At 38.4% G+C, this 23,949-nt stretch overlaps 1 protein-coding gene across 2 annotated transcripts in view; it reads left to right on the forward strand.

The window, feature by feature from the left end:
- The window catches only part of RECQL (RecQ like helicase), a 48,727-nt gene that overhangs the window by 3,782 nt on the left and 20,996 nt on the right, over positions 1 to 23,949 (forward strand). For both annotated transcript variants that reach the window (XM_039238597.1, XM_039238598.1), the window contains exons 2-5: positions 1,965 to 2,008; positions 16,284 to 16,481; positions 17,587 to 17,766; positions 20,621 to 20,727. In XM_039238597.1, coding sequence (XP_039094528.1) covers positions 1,993 to 2,008; positions 16,284 to 16,481; positions 17,587 to 17,766; positions 20,621 to 20,727 — 501 coding nt within the window. In that variant the 5' untranslated portion in view covers positions 1,965 to 1,992. The remainder of the gene's footprint in view (positions 1 to 1,964; positions 2,009 to 16,283; positions 16,482 to 17,586; positions 17,767 to 20,620; positions 20,728 to 23,949) is intronic.

The following is a 23,949-nucleotide window of genomic DNA, read 5'->3' on the forward strand; positions in this document are numbered from 1 at the left end:
CCCGATGTCAGGCTCTGCGCTGACTGCCCAGAGCCTGGAACCTGCTTGGATTCTGCGTCTACCTCTCTTTCTGCCCCTCACCCACTCATGCTCTTATCTCTCTTTCAACAATAAATAAACATTAAAAAAAAAAAGTTTAGCCATGAGCTGATAGTCATAATAATGCAAAAATCACTCGTTTATAAAAAAACAGTTGGATCCAAAATGTGTTTCTGGCAGATGGACTAAGTTGAGGTTTCCTGCTCATATGGAAAGTTTTTTCCCCCCAGTAACTTTTGTTTGTTTGTTTGCATGATGTAAAGATCTTTTAGAGTTATTTTTGCAGTCATTTTGTCTTTTAGAAGTTTCTGTTTACCAAGAAATGCATTCCATTCTCTGAGAGATTTGAAATCCTCTCTTGTCAAAGGCACAGCTTAAGATCCACTTCTCTTAAGTTAAAGTTGCCCTCCAGTAGCCACTACAATTCTATAAGTTCACTCATTTTTCCAAAAAGGCACAAAATCCTGGTCCATAGACGAAGTGGAACACGTCTTTACCTTTAGATTTCCTAAGAGTTCTTAGAGATGAGGAGCCCGGTTTAGCTCTTCTAAAACACAAGGAACCATATGTTTCCCTTCCCTAGTCCTTTTGGAGTAGAATAGGATGATTTATCTAGAAGCTTCAACAAATAAAATACCGGTATGCAAATTAAAGTCAGCTCAAAATGGAGAGACCGGAGCTCAGACATAAGAGAGACTTAACTTCAAACTCTAGGGTCAGTGAGAAAGCAGTGAACTCACTGGACTCTGTGGGTTCCATCACCATAAGGGCCTCAGAGTTGAGGAGGAAGGGAGTGGGGGGATATTTTCTTTGGATCTCATTAAAAAAAATTTTTTTTTTAATCTTTATTTTTGAGAGAGAGAGAGAGAGACAGAGGGCAAGTTGGAGAGGGACAGAGAGAGAGAGAGAGAGTGAGTGGAAGACACAGAATCTGAAAAATGCTCCAGGCTTTGAGTTGTCAGCACAGAGCCTGATATGGGATTCAAACTCATCATTACCTGAACCGAAGTCAGACACTCAAACGACTGAGCCACCCAGGTGCCCCATTTGGATCCCATTTTTATACCACAAACTGTCAAAAGTTTAGAAATACCAGAGGTAAAACCAGTGAATCATTGAAGTGGTAATTAGTAAGAATTTATTGTGCACTCACCAAAAAGACACACTGCAAACCAGGAGCATTCAAACCAAAACATGGAAGGAAGCTCAGAGGTATACTGTTAGAAATTGGTTTATATAGTGAGACATTCCTGCTCTCAAGCCTCCTCTCCTTCTACTTGTTCATATGTATGTACTCCTAAATTTTAGTCATTCATTGGTAGAGTTTCTTAAGTACATACCGTTTATTTCCCCCACTTCTGATCATTTCATGTTTACTCCTGAAATCTAATCCCTTCATGGAATACCAGTTCCTCTTTTAAGATTGAACCTAAATTGTAACTCTTTAAAGCCAATATTCAATAAAATGTTGAATGATTAATTTGAGTATTTACGTGGATGGATTTTACCCAATCTGAGATATTTGAATCTGTTATTTATAAGATAGGTTTTACCATCCCAATTTTATACATAAGAAGTAAAGAGGAGCAGGTTCTTTTTAACTTTGCTAAGATTATACAGTAATGTATTGTTAAACCTGCTTAGCCTCAATGCATTGTTCTTTTTTGCTAATCACTTTGTATGTGGTGTTTAAGTGTCGTTGATGTTATACTTGTTTATGTGATTTTGGACACTTCTCTGAAATCTAGAGAATTCGCTACAAAAAATAAGTGTGGGAATAACTGTGTAGTCCTTATTTTTAAAGTCACTAGAATATATAATGTACTTTCCGACATTTTTCATGCTTAGTTGTGATAAATTATTGGGTAGGCATTATCAATACTATGGTTTAAAAAATATTGCTGTGATTTTTCTTTCATTTTTAGGAGTTTGGATCTCCAGTTCAATTTTAGAATGGCAGCCATTTCAGGTTAGTGGAAATTATTACATTTTATCGTATATTCTGTTTTGTTTCCAACTGCATGTTCTTTGAAAAAAATTGTTTTACTTTGTATTTTCACTTTTGATGTGAACCTTAAACTGCTCTAAGAGGAGAAGCTTAATAAAAATAATACATTATAAAAATATTTGTTTTAAAAATTCTGATTTTTATGTTGTTTTGTGGGTTTTTTTATCATTTTATTTAATGTTTTATTTCTTTCTGAGAGAGAGATAGCATGAGCAGGGGAGGGTCAGAGAGAGAGGGAGACACAGAATCTGAAACAAGCTCCAGGCTCTAAGCTGGCTGTCAGCACAGAGCCTGATGTGGGGCTCGAACCCACGAACCGTGAGATCACGACCTGAGCTGAAGTCGACGGTTAACCAACTGAGCAACCAGGCGCCCCATTGGGTTTTTTTTTTAATTGTGGCAAAATATACATACCAAAATGTACCATTTTAACTAATTTTAAGTATATAGTTCAATGGCAGCAATTCACAATATTGTGTATCCATCACCAATATCCATCTCCAGAACTTTTTCATCATTTCAGACTGAAGTTCTGTACCCATTATACAATAATGCCTTCTTACTCCCTTTCCCCCAGTTACTGATAACACTACTCGTACTCTGTATGAATTTGACTACTCTAGGTACCTCATAAAAATGGACTCAAATATTTGTCCTTTTGTTTCTGGCTTGTTTCCCTTAGCATAATGTCTTTGAGCTTCATCCATTTTGTAATATGTATCTTTTTAAGGTTAAATAACACTGCATTGTCTGTATATACCACCTTTTGTTTATCAGTTTGTCAGTGGACATCTGGGTAGTTTCATCTTACAGCAATTGTGAATAATGCTGCTATGAACATTTAAATACAAATGTGTTTGAGTCTGTTTTCAGTTCTTTTGGGTATTTATACTTACGAGGTAGAGCTGCTGAATCACGTGCTATTTCTTACATTTAATTTTTCTGGAACTGCTTTATTTTTCTTCATACTCCCTGTTCCATTTTACATTCCCACCAGCAGTACATAAGGGTTTCAAGGAATGATATGTTTTTTGATAGAATTATAGGAACCTAAGGAATCACAAAGTAGAAAATATCAATCACTCCAAATCCCACTACTCAAATTAATACTGTAATATATGGATGTGTTATTTTTCAACAAATTTTTAGTTTGCAAAGAGTTTTTATTATTTTTTAATGAAGTATAATTAACATATAATGTTATGTTGGTTTCAGGAGTACAACATATTCCCCAGTTCTGTCTATTAATCAGTGCTTACCATGATAAGTGTAGTCACTATTTGTTACCATAAAATTATTGTAATATTATTGATTATACTACCTAGGCTGTACGTTTCATTTCTGTGACTTATTTTATAATTGGAAGTTGGTACCTTTTAATCCCTTCCACCTATTTCATTATTTTCTCTACCTACCTCCCCTCTGCCAACCACCAATTTGTTTTCTGTATTTAAGAGTTTGGTTTTTTTTCTTAAACATTCCTCATGTAAGTGAAATCATCTGGTCTTTGTCTTTTTCTGACTTATTTTATTTAGCCTAATCCTTCTTAGGTCCATCTATCTTGTTTCAAATAGCAAGCTCTCATTCTTTTCTATGGCTGAGTAATATTCCATTGCATATATACACCATATATTCTTTATCCATTTGTCTATCAGTGGACACTTGGGTTGCTTCCATATCTTGGCTATTGTAAATAATGCTGTGGTGAACATAGGGGTGCATATATCTTTTTAATTAGTATTTTCATTTTCTTTGGGTAAATACCCAGAAGGAGAATTGCTAGATTATATGGTATTTCTACTTTTAATCTTTAGAGTAACCTCCATACTGTTTTTTTTTACATATGCGTGAAAGATCTTTTTTCTCCACATACTTATCAATACTTGCTCTTTCTTGTGTTTTTGATAGTAGCCATTTGGACTGGTGTGAGGTGATATCCCATTGTGATTTTGATTTGCATTTCCCTTATGATTAGTGATGCTGAACATCTTTTCATGTGTCTGTTTGCCATCTCTGTCTTCTTTGGAAAAATATCTATTCACGTATTCTGCCTAATTTTTAATTGGATTCTTTTGGGCTTTTTTGGTGTTGTTTTGTAAGTTCTTAATGTATTTTGGATGTTAATCCCTTATTAGATATATCATTTGCACATCTCTTCTATCATTCACTATGTTGCCATTTTGTTTTGTTGATGGTTTCCTTTGCTGTGCAAAAGCATTTTATTTTGATGTAGTCCCAATAGTTTATATTTGCATTTTTTTTTCCTTGCTTGCGAAGACCTATCCTTAGATAATGTTGCTAAGGGCAGTGTCTAAGAAATTACTGCCTGTGTTTTCTTTTGGGAGTTTTATGGTATGAGATCTCACATTTAGGTCTTCATTCCATTTTGAGTTTGTTTTTGTGTATTATGTAAGAAAATGATCCAATTTCATTCTTTTGCATGTAGCCACCCAATTTTCTCAACACAATTTGTTAAAAAGACTATCTCTCCCCATTATATAGCTTCCGTTGCCATAGATTAATTGACCGTGTAGGTGTAGGTTTATTTCTGGGCTTTCTTGTCCTGTTAATCTTTGTGCTTGTTTTTGTGACAGTAGCATACTGTTTTGATTACTACAGTTGCGTAGTATATCTTGAAGTCTGAGATTGTCCAACTTTGTTCTTATTTCTGAAGATTGCTTTGGCTATTTGGGGTCTTTTGTGGTCCCATAATTTTAGAATTATTTGTTCTAGTTCTGTGAAAAATATATTGGAATTTTGGTAGAAATTGCACTGCATCTGTAGGTTGCTTCGGGTGTCATGAACATTTTAACAATGTTAATTCTTCCAGTCTGTGACCAGAGAATATCTTTCTATTTACTTGTGTTTTCTTCAATTTCTTTTAGTGGTGTCCTCTAGTTTTCAGTGTATATAGGTCTTTAATCTTTATGGTTAAGTTTATTCCTGGGCATTTTATTCTTTTTGGTGCAGTTGTAAATTTCTCTTCCTGCTACTTTATTATTAGAGTATAGAAATCCAACAGATTTCTATATATTAATTTTGTATCTTGCAACTTTACTGAGTTTGTCAGTTCTAGTAGTGTTTTGGTGGAGTCTTTAGGGTTTTCTAATAGTGTCCTGTCACCAGCAAATAGTAAAAGTTTAACTTACTCTTTACTAATCTGAATGCCTTTTATGTAGGTTTTTAAATTGTCTGCTTGCTATTTCTGGGACTTTCAGTACTATGTTGAATGAAAGTGGTGAGAGTGGACATCTTGACTTTTCTGATATTAGAGGAAGAGCTCTCAGTTTTTCACCATTTGAGTATGTTAGTTGTGGGTTTATATTATATGGTCTTTATTATGTTGATGTATATTCTCTCTAAACTCACCTTTGTTGAGAGTTTTTATCGTGAGTGATGTTGAATTTTGTGAAATGCTTTTTCTGCATCTATTGAGATGGTCATATGATTTATATCCTTCATTTTGGTGTATACATTGATTGATTTGTGAATATTGAATCCTCCTTTCATCCCCAGAATAAGTCCCGCTTGAATGGTCTTTTTAAAGTATTGTTGAATGTGCTTTGGTAATATTTTATTCAGGACTTTTGCGTCTGTGTTTATCACAAGGATATTGTTTTGTAGTTTTCTTTTTTGTAGTGTCTTTGTGTGGCTTTGGTATGAAGATAATGCCAGTCTTGTGGAATGTATTTGGAAGTTTTATTTCCTCATTTGTTTTTTGGAATAGTTTGAGGAGATAGTTTACTAGTTTAAATGCTTGGTAGAATTCACTTGTGAATCTATCTGGTCTTAGACTTTCCTTTGTTAGTATTTCTTTGATTACTGATTTAATTATGTTGCCTGTCATTGGTCTGTTTCTATTCCTGATCAGTTTTAGAAGGTTGTAAGTGTCTAGCAATTTATCCATTTCTTCTAGTTGGTTTTATTTTTTAGCATATAATGTTTCATTGTAGCCTATTATGTAATCTTTTCTATTTCTGTGGTGTCAGTTGTTACTTATTTTGGATTTCTGATTTTATTTATTTGGTTTTCTCTTTCCCTTTTTGTTTAATATTTATTTGTTTATTTATTTGTATATTTATTTATTGGTGTTTATTTTTGAGGGAGAGAGAGTCTGAGCAGGGAAGGGACAGAGAAGAGAGGGAGACACAGAATCCAAAGTAGGCTCTGGGCTCCAAGCTGTTCCCCATGTGTAAGTTTTGCTTCTCTCTTGCTACTTTTAAAACTCTCTTAATCTTTAATGCTTGCTGTTGTAATTATTGTGTCTTGATATGGCCCTCCTTGGCTTCATCTTGTTAAGGGCTCTTAGTACTTCCTGAACCTAAATGTCTGTTTCCTTCTGCAGGTTAGGGAAGTTTTTAGCTATTATTTCTTGAGGTAAGTTTTCTGCCCCTTTTTCTTTCTCTTCTGCTTATGAGACCACTATAAATGCCAATGTTATTATGCTTGAGGTTATTGCCGAAGTCCCTTAACCTATCCTCTGATGTGTTGATTCATTCTACTATATTTTTTTATTTCAGTTATTCTATTCTTCACTTCTAATTGGTTCCTTTTTATATTTTATATCTCTTGGTTGAAGTTTTCATTGAATTCATCCACTCTTCTTTCCATTCCAATGAGCATCTTTATGACCATTACTTTGAACTTTTCATTAGGTAGATTTGCCATATCCATCATTTAGTCTTCTGAGGTTTTGTCTTCTTTTGGGAACATATGCCTCTTTCTCATGTTTTTTGACCTTCTCTCTTTGTTTCTATGAATTAGGCAGAACAGCTACTTCTCCTAACCTTGAAGGAATGGTCTTGTGTATATACACTTGTCCCCTGTGCAGACTCTGCGTACCTAGTGACATTTTGGCTGGCTCGGGCTTTGCCTGGCATGGGCCAGGGGTTCTGGGGCACTCTGTGCTGATGCTGCTTTGGTGGGATGGCAGAGCTGAAGTGGGCGTTGGCTAGGGCAGCACAGATGGGAGCAGGGTGTACAGACGGTGCCCTGGCCGGAGAGCTGAAGCTGAAGTGTGTGCACGCCAGGGTGTCCCAGTGTGCTTAGCATAAGGGGCATATGAATGGTGTGGCTGGAGCTGAGGTGGACATGAGTTGGTTGTGGTGGGGCATCTGTGCACAGTGGCATCCTGGTGGGGCTTCTGGAACAGAGGCAGGGTGTGGGAAGGGGAGGTCCCAGGACACTCCATGTAGGGGGTGCCTTGGCACGGTGGCTGTAGCCAGGGTGTGTGCAAGCCATTGGTTCCTGCGGCACATTGTGCATGTGGTGCCCTTGCAGGGTAGCTGGAGCGGAAGAGATTATGAGCCAGGAGGTCCTGGAGTGCCATGCACTGTGGTGTCCTAGCATGTCATCTGGAGCCAGTATGGTACAGGTTTGGATTGTTCCAGGGTGCTTTGGGCCTGTGTCACTTTGGCAGGTTGGCTGTAGCTGTGGTGAGCGCTGACCGAGGGTGTCCTAGCATGCATGGTACCATGGCTGCTCTTGTAGGTTGGCTTGGGATGCTGTGGGCTAGAGGACGAGGGCTCACTGAGGCAGTAGGCCAGTTAGAGTGCCTAGACCATGCTCCCATCCGTGTAATCAAGGTGGAAAGTAATGTCAACTCTCCACTCAACCAGCCCCTCCAATCCAGAGAGATTTCCAGCAGCTTCCCTGCCATTTGGTCCAGTTCTAGGGCTGGGTCCTATTCCATTTGTTCTGTTAAACTGTGGCTCTTTTTTTGTCTGTGTCCCAGGGGGTCCAGGGCAAGTATAGGTGGGACTCACTGATGCGGCAGGCCAGCTATCACATCTGGAACCTGCTTCCATCTGTGCTGTCAAGGTGGACACGGGGAACATTAACCATGGTCCTTGCCAGTGTCTCAGATCTGGAGAGAGTTCTAGGAGCTGCCCCACCATTTGGTAATGTTCTAAGGCTGGTTCCTTTATATTCTAATTTCCCTTTCGAATGGTGGCTCTTTTACTGTGTCCCAGGGCAGATGAATCTGCTTACCGCCCTTCAATAGTATTCCTTCCCATTGTAGTTTGCAGCAAAGAGACTGGGAATTTTCTTTGTTGTAGTGTGTCTCTCTCTTGCTGTTTTTCATGTGATCTTTCTTTTGTTGTGCAGATGCTGTTCAATCTGCTCACAGTTCTTCAGAAGGAACTGCTCTGTTAATAGGTGTAGATTCATTGTGTCTGTGGAGGAGATGAGTTCGGAGTCTTCCTATGTTGGCATCTTGGATCAGGAGCTCTCTGTCAGGGTTTGATCAGAGAAGCAGAGGCACCATGAATGATACAAGGGATTTAACCTTATGTGATTATGTGAAGTGGTCAAGCTCTTCCCTGGTGTATGTCACCTGTGTGTCTGGCCCTGGGCCTGAAGTCCACGTGAGTGTACAGTGAGGGTGCAGAAGTAAACTGCAACCTGTGACAGTGAATCGTGTTTCTTAGCAAAACCTGTATTACTCTCAGGGCCTCAGCCTCCAACTTGGATGATGCAGGAGTGGGTGTACTTGAACATGGACTGGCATACTGCTTGGCACAGAAGCTGAAGGAGAACCGGCAACATCTGGGCAAGCTGCAGACTTTCTTTCCCTGAGGATGTCTAGCAGCAGCTAGAGTTTTGGGCCGGGCGCTGCCCTATGCCAGTGAGGTCATCAGTCCTGGCCTTAACCTTTTCACATATGGAAAACAAGGGCACTGTTTCACTTCTGCCTTCCATATCTCTGGCTGCCCAGGGAAACACAACTGTCTCTTGTACAACCAAAGATAAACTCTTCCTCTCCCCAGAAAAGCGCACAGGTTCTTGTTATTCATCTTGGGATGATGCTCATTCCTCTTCTTGCTGAATCACATCCTCGTTGTAAATGGCAAGATTTCATTTTTTAGATGGCTGAGTAATATTCCAGTGTGTGTGTGTGTGTGTGTGTGTGTGTGTGTGTGTGTGTGTGTATACACACACACATGCCACATCTTTATCCATTCATCAGTCATTGATGGACATTTGGGCTCTTTCCACTGTTTGGCTATTGTTGATAATGCTGTTATAAACATTGGGTTGCGTGTCCCCAATGTTTTGAATCAGTATTTTTGTATCCTTTGGGTAAATACCTAGTAATGCAATTGCTGGGTTATAGGGTAGTTCTTGAGGATCCTCCATACTATTCTCCAGAGTGGCTCCATGAGTTTGCAATCCCACCAACAGAATCAACTTCCATTTAAATGGAACCACTGCATTTTTCCTCTGGTAGAAGCATTCCTTCCTTGATAAGACCTCTACACTAGCAAAGTTCAAAGTTTCAGGGATAGGAAGCAAACATTTCACTAGTGGATCACTAGGAGGTAATTGTAAGAGGAGCCACTCCCATTTCCATCCTGATTCCTAGGCCCAAGAATCCTATCTATGAGACAAACAGCATTATTCACTGTTTTGGTAGGTAAGGGCAGTTATGCTGGCTTCTACTTGGTGTTTCCTAAGAGGGGACCAATATATGTAATTGGCCTGTTGCTGAATATATTCTGATAATATGATCTGGAACTGGAAAAATAACCATAGAATGGGTTAGAGGATTTCCTGAGCCCACTGTATGATGGAATTGAACAAAACTGCATTGATCATATAACTTGCATAAGTCCAGTCCCTGTTTTGACTGGTGGATCGCCATGGCATTTTAGTCTTCCAGGAACTGTGAGTTCAGAGGTAATGTCCAGTAATTTATGAGAAGTTATTTTCTTTCCCCAGTATATAATTACTCTGATAAGTTTCTCTGGAGAACACTAGTGAGAAGATTTACTATGTACATTTTTAGTTGTGTCTTTTCTCAAAGGGCCCTAGCCTCTACGTTATTCAGGGGATTCTGAGTCTATAAATTGGTTCATTTCTGGGAACTGGTTGAAGGACTTTGACTTTATAGTGATTGAAGTCAAACTTAGTTTACCAGAATCAGGACTTTGCATTCTGTATATTCAAATCAAGTGATCCATTTCAAGTACATCATGATCAAGTAGCCAATGACAGAATTACCTGTGTATCAGATATTTCTGATTACTACTTCTCCTCTGTTGCCTGTTATAGTAACCGTGTATACCTTTTCTTTGGTCATGAACTGAATTGCCCATTTAGCCCTCGTACCTTGGAATCCATTACTCTCATTGATTCTGTTGATCTGGTTTAAAGGTAGTACTTCCCTCACTGTCATTCCTAGCTTACAGAGAACAGTCACTATGAGCTCTTCAGGGATGGTGAGTAGCAATCTCATTTCCTGAAGCCTCTGGATCCCCACCTTTAGTGTACACCCAGAAAGTTCTAGCCCTTCAGTATCATTGGGTTCTATACCTGTGTCATTCTATCTCTGCCTTCTGATATTTCATCTTTGGAGCCAGGTTTCTGGCAACCAACTAAGTAAATTACTAGAGCCACTCCTGGCCACTATACTTACTGCACTAAACCAGAATTTCATATTCCTTATCAGTAAATTTAGCTTCATTTAATATTTTATTCACTCTGATTTATATCCTTATGATCAGTTCCCCCACATATTCCCACCATATTTTTGGTGATATAGGCATACCTCAGGGATCTTACGGATTTGTTCCCAACCACTGCAATAAATAAATAAGCAAGCCAATATACTGTTCTCTATTAAGTGTGCAATAGCATGTCAAACAACATGTTCATTCCTTAATTAAAAATACTTGATTGCTGAAAAATCCTAGCTATCATCTGAGCTTTCAGTGAATGTAATGTGATATTGATGGCTCCAACAACGCTGAAGTTTGCTGCATTAACAGAGTCTTCCTTTCGTGAATGATTTCTCTGTACGTGTGATAGCATGTTACCCACAGTGGAACATCTTTCCAAATTGGAGTCCATCCTTTCAAAACCTGCTGCTGCTCTATCAACTAAGTTTATGTAATGTTCTAAGTCCTGTGTTGTCCTTTCAGCCATCTTCATAGCATCTCCACTGGGAGTAGATTCCTTCTCAAGAAACCACTTTCTTCGCTCATTAACTTCTGTTAAAGTTTTATCATGAGATGATAGCAATTCAGTCACATCTTCAGGCTTCACTTTTTCAAATTTTATTTATTTATTTTGAGAGAGAGAAAGAATGAGCAAGGGAGGGGCAGAGAGTGAGGGAGAGAGAATCCCAAGCAGGCTCCACAACTGTCAGCACAGAGCCCAGTGCAGGGTTTGAGCTCATGAACCATGAGATTATGACCTGAGCCGAAACCAAGAGATGGATGCTTAATAGAGCCACCCAGGTACCCCAGGCTCCACTTCTTTTTTTTTTTTTTCATTCTTAGTTCTTAATTACTTTATTTATTTATTTATTTTTGGTCCTTAATTACTTTTTTTTTCTTTCTTTGTTTATTTTTTTTTTTTTACAAATAGTTTATTGTCAAATTAGTTTCCACATAACACTCAGTGCTCATCCCCAAAGTGCCCTCCTCCATGCCCATCCCCCCCTCCCCCCCCACATCCATCAGTCCTCAGTTTTTGTCAGCATTCAAGAGTCTCTCATGGTTTGCCTCTCTCCCTTTCCCCCACCATTTCCGCCCTTCTCCCCCTTGTTCCTCCGTCAAGTTCCTCCTAACCCTCCTATACGTGCAAACGTATGATATTTGTCCTTCTCCGCCCCAGGCTCCACTTCTAATTCTAGTTCTCTTGCTAGTCCCTCCTCATCTGCAGTGACTTACTCCCCTGAAATCTTGAACCCTCTAAGTCATCCATGAGGATTGGAATCAACTGCTTCCAAACTCATATTAATGTTGATTATTTTGACATCTTCCCATGGATCATGAATTTTGTGAATGGCATCTAGAGTGATGAATCCTTTCCAGAGGTTTTCAATTGATTTTACCCAAACGCATCAGAGCAATCCCTATCTGTGCCGGCTGTAGCCTTATGAAATGTAAATGACCCATGGATTACAGATGGAAGTTGTGTTATCAGGCATGAAAACAAGATGAATCTCTTTGAACATCTCCATCAGAGCTCTTGGGTGACCAGTGCATTGTCAATGAAAGAAATCTTTTTTCTGAGCACTAGGGCTCAACAGTACTCAGTAACCATGTTATAAACAGATATGCTATCATGGAGCAAAGTAGATTTAGAATAATTTTTCTTGAACCTATGATTTTTTTGGAATTATAAATGACCATTCACTTCAACTTAAAGTTACCTACTGCTATAGAGCCTACCAAGAGAGACAGTCTATTCTTAGAAGATTTGTAGCCAGGCATTGACTTCTCCTCTCTAACTACCTATGAAAGTCCTACATGGCATCTTCCAGTAGAAGGCTACGATAAAAATCTGTTGTTTCTTGTGGCCACCTTAATTAACTATTTTAGCTAGATCTTCTGGATAACTTGGTGCTTCTACATCAACACTTGCTGCTTAACTTACAGTTTTGTTATGGAGATTAAACCTAATGAACCAACTTTGACTGGCGGCAAACTTTTCTGCACCTTCCTCACCTTTCTGACCCTTCCTAGAATTTTAGTATACATGCTGTTGAAGTGAGCACTCAGCCTTCATAGAATTGAAGAGAGTTAGGGCCTTGCTCTGGATTAGGCTTTGGCTTAGGGGAATGTTGTGGCTGGTGTGATCTTCTATTCAGACTACTAAACCTCTCCATATCAGCATTAAGGCTATTTTGCTTTCTTACCTTTCATATGTTTACTGCAATAGTACTTTGAATTTCCTTCCAGAACTTTTCCCTTCCATTCACAACTCAGCTAACTGGCTCAAAAGGTCTAACTTTCAGCCTGTCATGGCTTTTGACGTTATGCTTAATCACTTCTCTTCTTTTCTTTTCTTTTCTTTTCTTTTCTTTTCTTTTCTTTTCTTTTCTTTAAGTTAGAGACAGACAGCTCTTCCCTTCACTTGAATAGTTAGAGGCCATTGTAGGGTAACTAACTAGTCTAATTTCAGTATAGTTGTGTCTCGGGGAATAGGGAAGCCTATGGAAGAGAGACTGGGGAATGGAGCAATCAGAACACATACCCCTTTTATTAAGTTTGCTGTCCTATATGGGCATAGTTTGTGGTTCCCCAAAGCAATTACAGTAGTAATATCAAAGATCACTGGTCACAGATTACCATAACACATGTAATAGTAATGAAAAAGTTTCACATATTGCAAGAATTACCAAAATGTTACATAGAGACATGAAGTGAGCAGAGATTGCTAGAAGAACATAGACTAGCTTAGCACCGGTTGCCACAAACTTTGATTTTCTTAAAAACTCAGTATCTGCAAAATGCAGTAAAGCAAAGCACAATAAAATGAGGAATGCTTATATATATTGGCAAGTGCAACTCGTTTCATGTCTTTTCATGAAACTTTTGTACCTCATTCTCTAGGCTTCCTAGGGCTTGTAGCACTGAGAGGTGGCAGGGAAGATGCTTAGGGGGATTAGGAATCCCTTGCAAGGCAACTGCCTCAGGAAGGAACCATTACAGGCATTCAGACAAGAAGAGGCTGTTTGAGAAAGAGGAGGAGGGGAAAGAGAGATCTGGCAGAATTTAGTAGTTTAAGGTCAACATCTGCCCAGATGTTCCCTTCCCAATTGCGGAGTCTCACTTCTCCTTACTTTAAAATAAGAGCTCATGCAAGGCTGGGAATTCAATTTACATTGTAATTCAGCCACTAGCAGAATGTTGGTATTCAGTAATCTTGGCCCAGTACCTGTAGGAGATAAGGGGTTCTTTTGGACAATCATAGAGACTTTGAACTTCCTTTATCCAGATCCTACTTTTCTCACAGGTTTTTCAGCATATTTAGGAGCAGCCAATCAACCCCATTATTCTCAAAAGAAATATTCTGTGACTGCAAACACTTGGTCATCCGGAGTTTTGCCTCTCCCAATACTTAATTACTGGTGTCCAGATTGTAATCTAAATAACTTTGTCTACTGCATGCCATGGGATAACAGTTGCACTGCAGACAAGGGTCATTAATGCCTTTAAATCTAATCAGGTCAGAGACTATTCTAGGTGGCATAGAAGCAATTTAGAGAATCTGCTTTTAAGTTTCTTTTCCTCTGGAACAACATATGGTGTTGGTTAGGGTTCACTCAGAGAAGCTGAATCATGAGTAATTTAAGGGATTTATTATAGGGATCAGTTTATGTACGGTCATGGGGTCTGGTTAAGCAGTCCATTGCTAGTCCTGAAGTCGGCAGTGCCAGCAGTAGGAACAGGAAGATGGAGATGGAGTGTGGGAAGGTAAAGATGAGCTCAAACCCATGAGGACAAAATGGAATCTGTCTGCCTCTCACTTGGACTCATGTTGGTTGTGTAACTGCCTCCGAGGCTCTGACTTCCAGGATGCTGGTGCGCTGTAGAAGAGCTAGTACACTTGCCATAAAAAATTGCACAAGAAAGTGGCCAGGGATTCAGGGAAGCTGAAGAAGCTGTGTGCCAAGCTGCTGCCCCAAAGTGGTTCAGCAGGAGCTGGAGGAACTGGGTTCCATTTAATGTCAGGAAGGTGAGGCAGCAGATCCATGACAATGTGAATGAGCCCCAGCAGCACCTGACATTATGCCAACCATCTGAATGTAAACCCGACTGCTGCCTTCCAGGTCTGAAGCAGAGTTCACTTGTGGCCAATCCTAACCCAGAATCATGCAGGGAAGACAGTTCTGATAGTTGGCATGATACAAAACCACTGTAACATCCTATTTTAAATCATAACCATGAGATTTCATCTTATGCACATTTTAGGCATTAAAGCTGGACACTGATGGACTAAAGCAGTCTGATGTTTTAGGAGGCAACAAGGACATCTTTAAAAATTTTTTAATTTCTATTGGTATGGTGTCAAAAGGAATCTCACTTTGGCTTTAATACTTGGATGATTAGAATAATACATTAAGTCTGCTTTATAAATTGGTTATGATAGAATTATAATGTCAATTCCAGTAGCACACTCGATTTTTCTTTTAATTGTTACATAAGCTAGTTTATAATCACCAACTCCTTATCTTGCCAACATATGAACCAAAATAAGTTTTTGTGAAATAATAGCTAAGTAGTTACAGGTTCAGTATCACTAATCATCAGGGAAATACAAACCAAGACCACAATGAGATACCACCTCATACCTGTCAGAATGGCTAAAATTAACAACTCAGGAAACAACAGATGTTGGCGAGGATGTAGAGAAAGGAGAACCCTTTTGCACTGTTAATGGGAATGCAAACTGGTCCAGCCACTCTGGAAAACAGTATGGAGGTTCCTCAAAAAATAGAAAATAGAGCTACCCTATGACCAGCAATTGCACTACTAGGTGTTTATCCAAGGGGTACAAAAATGCTGATTCAAAGGAGCACAGCACCCCAACATTTATAGCAGCACTATCAACAATAGCCAGATCATGGAAAGAACCCAAATGTCCATTGACTGACGAACGGATAAAGATGTGGTATGTATATACAATAGAATATTACTCGGCAATCAAAAGAATGAAATCTTGCCATTTACAACAATGTGGATGGAACTAGAGTGTTTTATACTGAGATAAATAAGTCAGAGAAATACAAATTAGGATTTCATTCATATGTGGCATTTAGCAAAAGGGAAGGAAAAATAAGATAAAAACAGAGAGGGAGGCAAACCATAAGAGACTTTTGAATACACAGAATAAACTGAGAGTTACTGGAGGGGAGGTGGATGGGGCAACGAGGTAAATGGGTGATGAGCATTAAGGAGGGCACTTGTTGCGATGAGCACTGAGTTTTATATGTAAGTGATGAAGCACTAAATTCTACTCCTGAGACCATTATTGTACTATATGTTAACTAACTTGGATTTAAATTAAACAACAACAACAAAAAAGCTTCTATTTGCTTCAAAGTCTAGTCACTTTACCTAAATGATTTAGGAGATTGTTGAACCACTGCCCTACAACACAACAAAAATAATAATGATTATTTATTAAGTGTATAACTATGTGCCAGATATTATGTTAAAAACTTTCTATGTATTATCTCACTTAATTCTTAAAACAGTACTATGAAAGCTAGATATTGTCCCCTTTTACAGATGGGGAAATTGATGCTTGGTTTAGTACTTAGCCAGAGCTAAGAGGAGGACCTAAAGTTTAACTCCAGTCTCTATGATTCCAACATACATGCTCTTAAACACCTTGCTCTACTATGTTTGTCTGTAATTTTGATGGGGAATATCCAAAAATCAACAGAGACACCTAAAATTATTTAATCATTGTATCTTTTTTTTTTCCTTCCTCATAGCTCTAACTGAAGAATTGGAGTCTGTAACCAATGAGCTACATGCAGTAGACATTCAAATTCAGGAACTTCTGGAAAAGCAACAAGAGCTTATTCAGAAAAAGGACATCCTAACAAACCAAATAAAGCAGCATTTTGAAGATTCTGATGCTGGAGAAAGCAGTGAATGGGATTCTTCACCTGCTGCTTGGAATAAAGAAGGTTTGCTCTGTTTCTCTTTGCTAGTCTTGTTTCTGCTTGTTTACACGAGAGTTAAATCATTGTTCCTGGATTAGTGCTTTCTCTGCACTTGGTGGGGAGACTGGCTGTTCCTTAAGTGCATGGGAAACCAGCAGGCAAACCATTCTCTGCCCATATTCTTTTTGAGTGAAGCTTTTATTATTCAGACTTTATTATTTTTTCCAAATGTGGTTCTGTTTTTAAAAAATTTTAATGTTTATTTTTGAGACAGAGAGAGACACAGTGCAAGTGGAGGAGGGATAGAGAAAGGAGAGGAGACCCAGAATCTGAAGCAGGCTCCAGGCTCTTGAGCTGTCAGCACAGAGCCCCACACAGGGCTCAGACGCACAAACCACGAGATCATGACCCAAGCCAAAATCAGATACTTAGCTGACTGACCCACCTAGGCGCCCCTCCAAATAGGATTCCAGCAGGATCAATCAATCCTTGGAAAAAGATTTTTTTACTAAATTTTTTAAGTGTTAACTAGAAAAAAATTCAAACTTCTTGCCAAAGTCTAGTTCATTTTCCTGACTTAGTGAACACCCTTCTTGATTCAAGATCTAGCCAACCCTCATGTTTATCAGGAACTATCACATTATAATGGAGCACTGGGGCTCTCATGCTGCAGTGCTTTTGTAGGCCTTGCTTTTCAGGGATTCGCTTCTAAACAAGGTATTTACATAAAAATTCCACGTAATTGTTTACTTGATGATATTTGAGATTTTTATGATACTGTGAATTCCTTGATCAGCACTCAGACTGGTTTTCAAATGCCTGATCAAGCACTTTCCTCTTCTGTGTAGGTTAATTCTCATTTGGCAAATGTTTTCATTTTTTCTGATAGACTGTTTCTTATCATGTATCATTAAATTTGTTTTTGCTTAAGCTTCATGAGTTAAATTAATCTCACAATTGTCAGTATAAAGGTTAAATTGTCAGTAATATTAAAACTTTTATATAAATTCTTTTTATATTCTTATATATCTGCTTTTCTCTAATATAAAAGCTACCATTTATGTTTGTATTGCATTTATAATCCTAAATAATTCTAATATATTTGGTTTATTCTTTTTTTTTGGTCTAGATTTTCCCTGGTCTGGTGAAGTTAAAGAGGTTCTGCAAAATGTCTTTAAACTGCAGAGGTTTAGACTGCTTCAGCTTGAAACTATTAATGTAACAATGGCCGGAAAGGACGTATTTCTTGTTATGCCTACAGGAGGTGGAAAGAGCTTATGCTACCAGTTACCAGCATTATGTTCCGATGGTATGTATTAATAAAGATTCATTTTAAGTGGAACAAAGGAATTTCTCTTTTAAGTCTTAAATAATTTCTAACCATACCTATGTAAAAATCAAGTGCACTTTTAATTTTATTTATCTTAACGTTAATAGACATTTTAAAAGGTTCACTTAAAGAGGGAATGTTAAAGACTTGGAGCAGAATTACTTCTTTTATATGGCTCTGAAAACATATAATTAAAAAACATGTTGTGGGAGAAAAAGTACTAGCAGAGGAATCTATAGACCTGAAATCTAGTCTCAGGCCTTTATTGAGTATTGGCTAGGGGTGTTAGCCTCTGGGAATAACAGTAGTGAGCAAAATGGGCAAAGTCCTCGTTTTCACAGAGCTCATAGTATAAAGCAGTGCTTTTTCAAACTGTAATGTGTGTAAGAATTGCTGGTGACATGACTGACATGCAGATTCTGAGTTTGTGTGAGACCCAAGATCTCGCATTTCTAACAGGCTCCCAGTACTAGGTTGCTGTCTGGGGACTAGCAATGGTATAGAGCAGGTATCAGTAAACTTCCCCTTATAGAGGCAGTCAGTAAACGTGATAGGTGTTGTTCACATGGCCTCTGTGGCAACTACTAAGCTCTGCCATTATAGCACAAAAGCAGCCATAGACCGCATGTAAACAAATGGATATGCCTGTATTCCATTAAACCTTTACTCAAACAAGCAGCTAGTCCTTAGTTTATTGACACTTGGTCTACAAAATAGAGGTAATTGCAGGCAATTTCCATAAAGGTTTTATGATAAAGTTTTTTATTTTTTTAATGTTTGTTTAAGTTTGAGTGAGAGAGACAGAGCACGAGCAGGAAAGGGGCAGAGGGAAAGGGAGACAGAATCCAAAGCAGGCTCCAGGCTCTGAGCTGTCAGCACAGAGCCCAGTGTGGGACTTGAACTCACAAACTGTGAGATCATTACCTGAGCTGAAATCAGACACTTAACCGACTGAGCCACCCAGGTGCCCTGTGATAAAGGTTTTAATAAGGAATTAAGTCCGTGCAAAGATCTGGTCTAGGGACTATCCAGAGAAGGCTGTCCTAAGGAAGCGACATTTGAGCTAAAAGCTGAAGGATAAGTACATAAAGATAGCACAGGAGAGGAAGGAAGAGCAGGGGAGCAGTATTTCTGAGAGTCTAAAAGTAAGAACATTCATGGTAGGGAGTATTCGTAATCTGGAACAATTTCAGTATGGCAGGCAGTGAGGGGCAAGACGTGTGGAAAGAGTCTTGAAAGATATTATAAAAACTTCCTTAGATTAGTGGGAAACCATTGAAGGGTTTTTATACAGGTAAGAGACTCACCAGAATTATGGTTTAGAAGATGGAGGAATTCCAGAAATAATTAGGAGGTAGATTCAGAAGGAATCTATTCATTGGGTGGGAGTAGGAGAAGGGATAGTCTAGAATGATGTCCACATTTCTAGGCTGGGACAAATGGTGAAGTTAGTCACTGAAATAGAGTACATTTAGAGAAAGAACTTAACATGGGAATGGAGAGAGAGGGAAAATGAGTTGAGGAAGTGGAGCTGGTGAATGGGACATTCTTTGGAAAGAATTGCTGTGAAGGGAAAAAGGGGGTCCTAAATTAGGTGTCCAGGGTTTTTCAAAGATAAGAGAGACTTGTGTCCATGCTTTAATGAGAAGATATCATTGATGAGGGAGAATGTGAAAATACAGCAGAGATGGGGCGCCTGGGTGGCTCAGTCGGTTAAGCGTCTGACTTCGGCTCAGGTCATGATCTCTGTGGTTCATGGGTTCGAGCCCTACGTCAGGCTCTGTGCTGACAGCTAGCTCAGAGCCTGGAGCCTGCTTCAGATTCTGTGTCTCCCTCTCTCTCCGACCCTCCCCTGCTCTCTCTCTCTCTCTCTCTCTCTCTCTCAGAAATAAATAAAACATTAAAAAAATTTTTTAAAATATAGCAGAGAGACTATTTGAGATGGCAAAATCCCAGATAAAGTCTGAATCTGAGTATATTTTTAAATTGGTGTGCTCTCTGTCTCCAGTTTTTTTTTTTTAATTTTTCTTAATGTTTTATTTATTTCTGAGAGAGAGAGAGAGAGAGAGAGAGAGAGACAGCTGAGCAGGGGAGGGTCAGAGGGAGAGGGAGACACAGAATCTGAAACAGGCTCCAGGCTCTGAGCTGGCTGTCAGCACAGAGCCCGACGCGGGGCTTGAACCCACGAACCGTGAGATCATGACCTGAGCTGAAGTCAGACGCTTAACTGACTGAGCCACCCAGGCGCCCCACTGTCTCCAGTTATTTTAAGGAACAAACTACAGAAACATAATATCAGTGATTTTAATAATGTAGGATAGCTCTTACAGTTGTGCACAATTTCAGTAATAAGAGAAAGGATATACTATCAGAATTTCATCCAGTCAGTAAACTGCTCACTGATTTCTACGCGGCACATATTAATCTGGTATGGTAGGTGGAAGAATACTCATGTAACTGTCATTCTTAATCATACAGATTGCTTATGTTTTCTTTGGAAAACTTTGGAATAACTTTTTCCTGACATAACTGGATACTACTTGACTTGATTTATATTATTTTGCTAAGATTACCAATACCGATTGTTAAAAATGATAGTAAAGTAAAAATTCACAATGATATCTATTTTTATAGTATTGAATGAGGGAAGAGATTTCTGTCTAATCTTATATTTGCTTATTTGACTAATGATCACTTATTTATGTCTAACTACTCTATTAATGAGGGTAAAAAATAGGTAGTGTATTGATGTTGTGATACCCTCAGGTGAGTGAGTGCTTGAAACTCATCCTAGAGGTACTGTAAAATTTAAAGTAGATACTTTCTCTTTTAGGTTTTACCCTTGTGATTTGCCCATTGATCTCTCTTATGGAAGACCAGTTAATGGTTTTAAAACAATTAGGAATTTCAGCTACCATGTTAAATGCTTCTAGTTCTAAGGTATGCTTCTGCTTCTGCAGTTCTTTTTTTTTTTTTTTTTTAATTTCTTTAAGTTTGTTCATTTTGAGAGAGAGCACGTGTGAGCACATGCATAGGAGCGGTGCGGAGAGAGGGGAGAGAGAATCCCAAGCAGGCTCTGTGCTAAGAGCATGGAGGCTGATGCGGGGCTCAATCCCACAAACAGATCATGACCTGAGCTGATACCAAGAGTTGGATGCTTAACCAGCTGAGCCACCTAGGTGACCCTCCCCCCCTTTTTTTTTAATTTAAACTTTTCACTGAAGTAGGAGCCTGGTTACAACTGAATTGGTTATAAAATTATAAACTGATAACAGTATCAGGAGTTGCAAACTACGATTGGTAGACCAGTTCTAGCCCACTGCCTATTTTTATATGGTCTGTGAGCTAAGAATAGTTTTTATATTTATATTTCTATATTTTTAAAAATTTAATTTATTTTAGAGAGATAGGACAAGCAGGGGAGGGGCACAGGGTGAGAGAGAGAATCTTAGGCAGTCTCCATGCTTGGCCCAGAGCCTGATATGGGGCCTGATCCCACAACCCTGGAATCATGACCCGGGCTGAAATCAAGAGTTGGATGCTCAACCAACTGAGCCACCCAGGCACCCCAGTTTTTATATTTTTAAATGGTTAAAAAAAATTAAAAGAATAATACTTTGTGAAGTGTGAAAATTATATGAAAGTCCATAAAGTTTTATTGGAACACAGCCATGCTCATTCATTTATGTTTTGTCTTCACGTAATGGCAGAATAGTTGTGATAGGTACTGTATGACCCAATATCTACTATTTGGCACTTTACAGTAAACATCAGCTGACCTGTTTTATATTATCTATTAGAAAACAGTAAATAAGAATTTCTCATTCTGCAATATCATTAAATACAAATGGTGCGTTACTAGCAGGATACCTTGTCTCTGCAATTTTTTCGGCTTGGTAATGGATTTTCTTACCTTCATCTGTTGAATAAGCATTTCCCGGCTATTCCTTTTTAAAAAGGACATTATTGAAATTTTTAAAAGTGTAGAAAAGGAGAATCATAATAAGTCTGCAGGTACCCATTAACCACCTTTAACATTTTATCAACAATATGACCAATCCTTTTTTAATATATATACCTGGAATTTTCCCTCCCTCCTCCCCCTTCGTTTATTTATTTGAAACAATTCCCAGACATCGTATCTTTTCAGTTGTAACTCCTTTAGTATGTATCAGAAAAAAAATAATTACAGTGACATCATCACACCTAAAACAATTTAATACCAATTGATTAAAATCATCAAGTAAAATCATCAAGCATGGCTCAGTTGGTTAAGCGTCTGACTTAGGCTCAGGTTACGATCTTAGGGTTTGTGGGTTCAAGCCTTTATTGGGCTCTGTGCTAGCAGCATGGAGCCTGCTTCTGACCCTGGGTCTCCCCCTCTCTCTCTGCCCTTGTCTCTCTCTCTCTCCCTTTTCTCTCTCTCTCTCTCCCTCAAAAATTAAAACATTAAAAAAAAATTCACATTTTGGGGCACCTGTGTGGCTCAGTTCGTTGGGCATCTGACTTTGGCTTGGGTCATGATCTTGCAGGTCGTTGGTTTGAGCCTTGTATGAGGCTCTGTACTAACAGCTCAGAGCCTGGAGCCTGCTTTGGATTCTGTGTCTCCCTTTCTCTCTGTCCCTGCCTTATGCTCTGTCTCTCTCTCTCTCTCTCTCTTTCTCTCTCTCATGAATAAACATTAAAAAAAAATTCACATTTCTTTTGTCTGTCAAGTCTTACTTTTCTTTTTTTAAATCATGATCCAGAATAAATTCATGAATTATGTTGTATTTTGATCTCTTTGTAGGTTCCCCTTATCTATTTAATTAAAATTAAATTTTAAAAATTTAAATTTTTTATTGAAACTAGGGTCATTTTCTTACAGTTTGCAACATTTCTAGTTTTTCTGATAATCACCTTGTGATGTTGTTCAGCTTATTTTTAGTTAAATTTAAAACCTTGACTGTATTTGGTCTTTCTTTTTCAAGAGTATATTTCCCGTGGCATAACTAGGAGGTACATCATAACCTGGTTATTTTATGTGGTGTTAAGCTCCGTCAGTGGGTTCAGGTAATATCTGCTTGTTCTGTTATTAACAAGTTCTCTGTCCCCTTTCTTTAGAGCTACTGATGATTATTGCCTGCCTTAAGTAAGGGCTCTAATTAGGAGCTTACAAAGTGATGATTTCTCATTCTGTCATTCCTTCTTATATTAGTTAGATGTTTTCTATAAAGATCTTTTTCCTTATAAACCTGTACAGATTGAAAATTCTTTACTTTTCTTTCCCAGTTGTCAGAGAGTTGTTTTCTTAGCATTCTCCAAAGGTGGTCAATAAGATCTTTTTTTTTTTTAAGTATCATTATAAACTTAGGGGTATTTAATATATTTGATAGATCTTAATCCATATTATTCTTTTTTATGCTGAAATGGCCCCATTTTTGGGCAGTGAGCACTTCTTCAAATTGGCTCCTGAGTCTTTCTTCTTCATCCCATAGTTTTTGACTCCTTGCTTTTATGAGAAGTTACTCCATGCTCAGTTTGCATATTTCCTCCTAGAAAAATACCTGGTGTCAGCCATATATCCAGGTAGTCCTGGTTCCTTGGTTTTTCCCATCTATTTCTGTTTTATTGAAACTATCATGTCCAAACTGCTGTCTTTTTCAACGGGTGGATGTGGAGAACATTGCTTTCTAATACTGTACTTCCTTAACACTGAAAAAGAGAGTAATAATTTGAGCTGTTTCATGACTGTTTGAAAAGTTGGAGAGAAAATAAAGAGAAGGGATAGGTCAAGTCCAGGTTTCTGTTTGCTTTCACTAGCAGTTCATAGGATGTGAGTACAAATCTTTTTAACCTTGCTTCTCCACTTACTCTGCCAGAAGTTCTGATACTATTTATTTATTTATTTTTATTTATTTATTTAACTTCTCCATTTCTGAGGAAATAGCCTTATGTTTGCTTTCCTAAGATTTCTTAGACAGGACCATTGAAATGTTTAATATCCTTTAGCCATTTCTTAACAAACTTAAGGATATCTCAAAGGATTAGCAAACGGCTTTCTGGGATAATGAAAGCAGTTTGGACTTTGTCACATTCACCATTGTTTCTTGACACTTTTTTTGGTCCTAATTAGGTTAGAAGGAAAAATATGACACCTAATATGCTAAATATTTTATGAAA

Source organism: Hyaena hyaena, unplaced genomic scaffold (genome assembly GCF_003009895.1).
Source record: "Hyaena hyaena isolate Hyena2069 unplaced genomic scaffold, ASM300989v1 scaffold_143, whole genome shotgun sequence".
NCBI classification, from domain to species: Eukaryota; Metazoa; Chordata; class Mammalia; order Carnivora; family Hyaenidae; genus Hyaena; species Hyaena hyaena.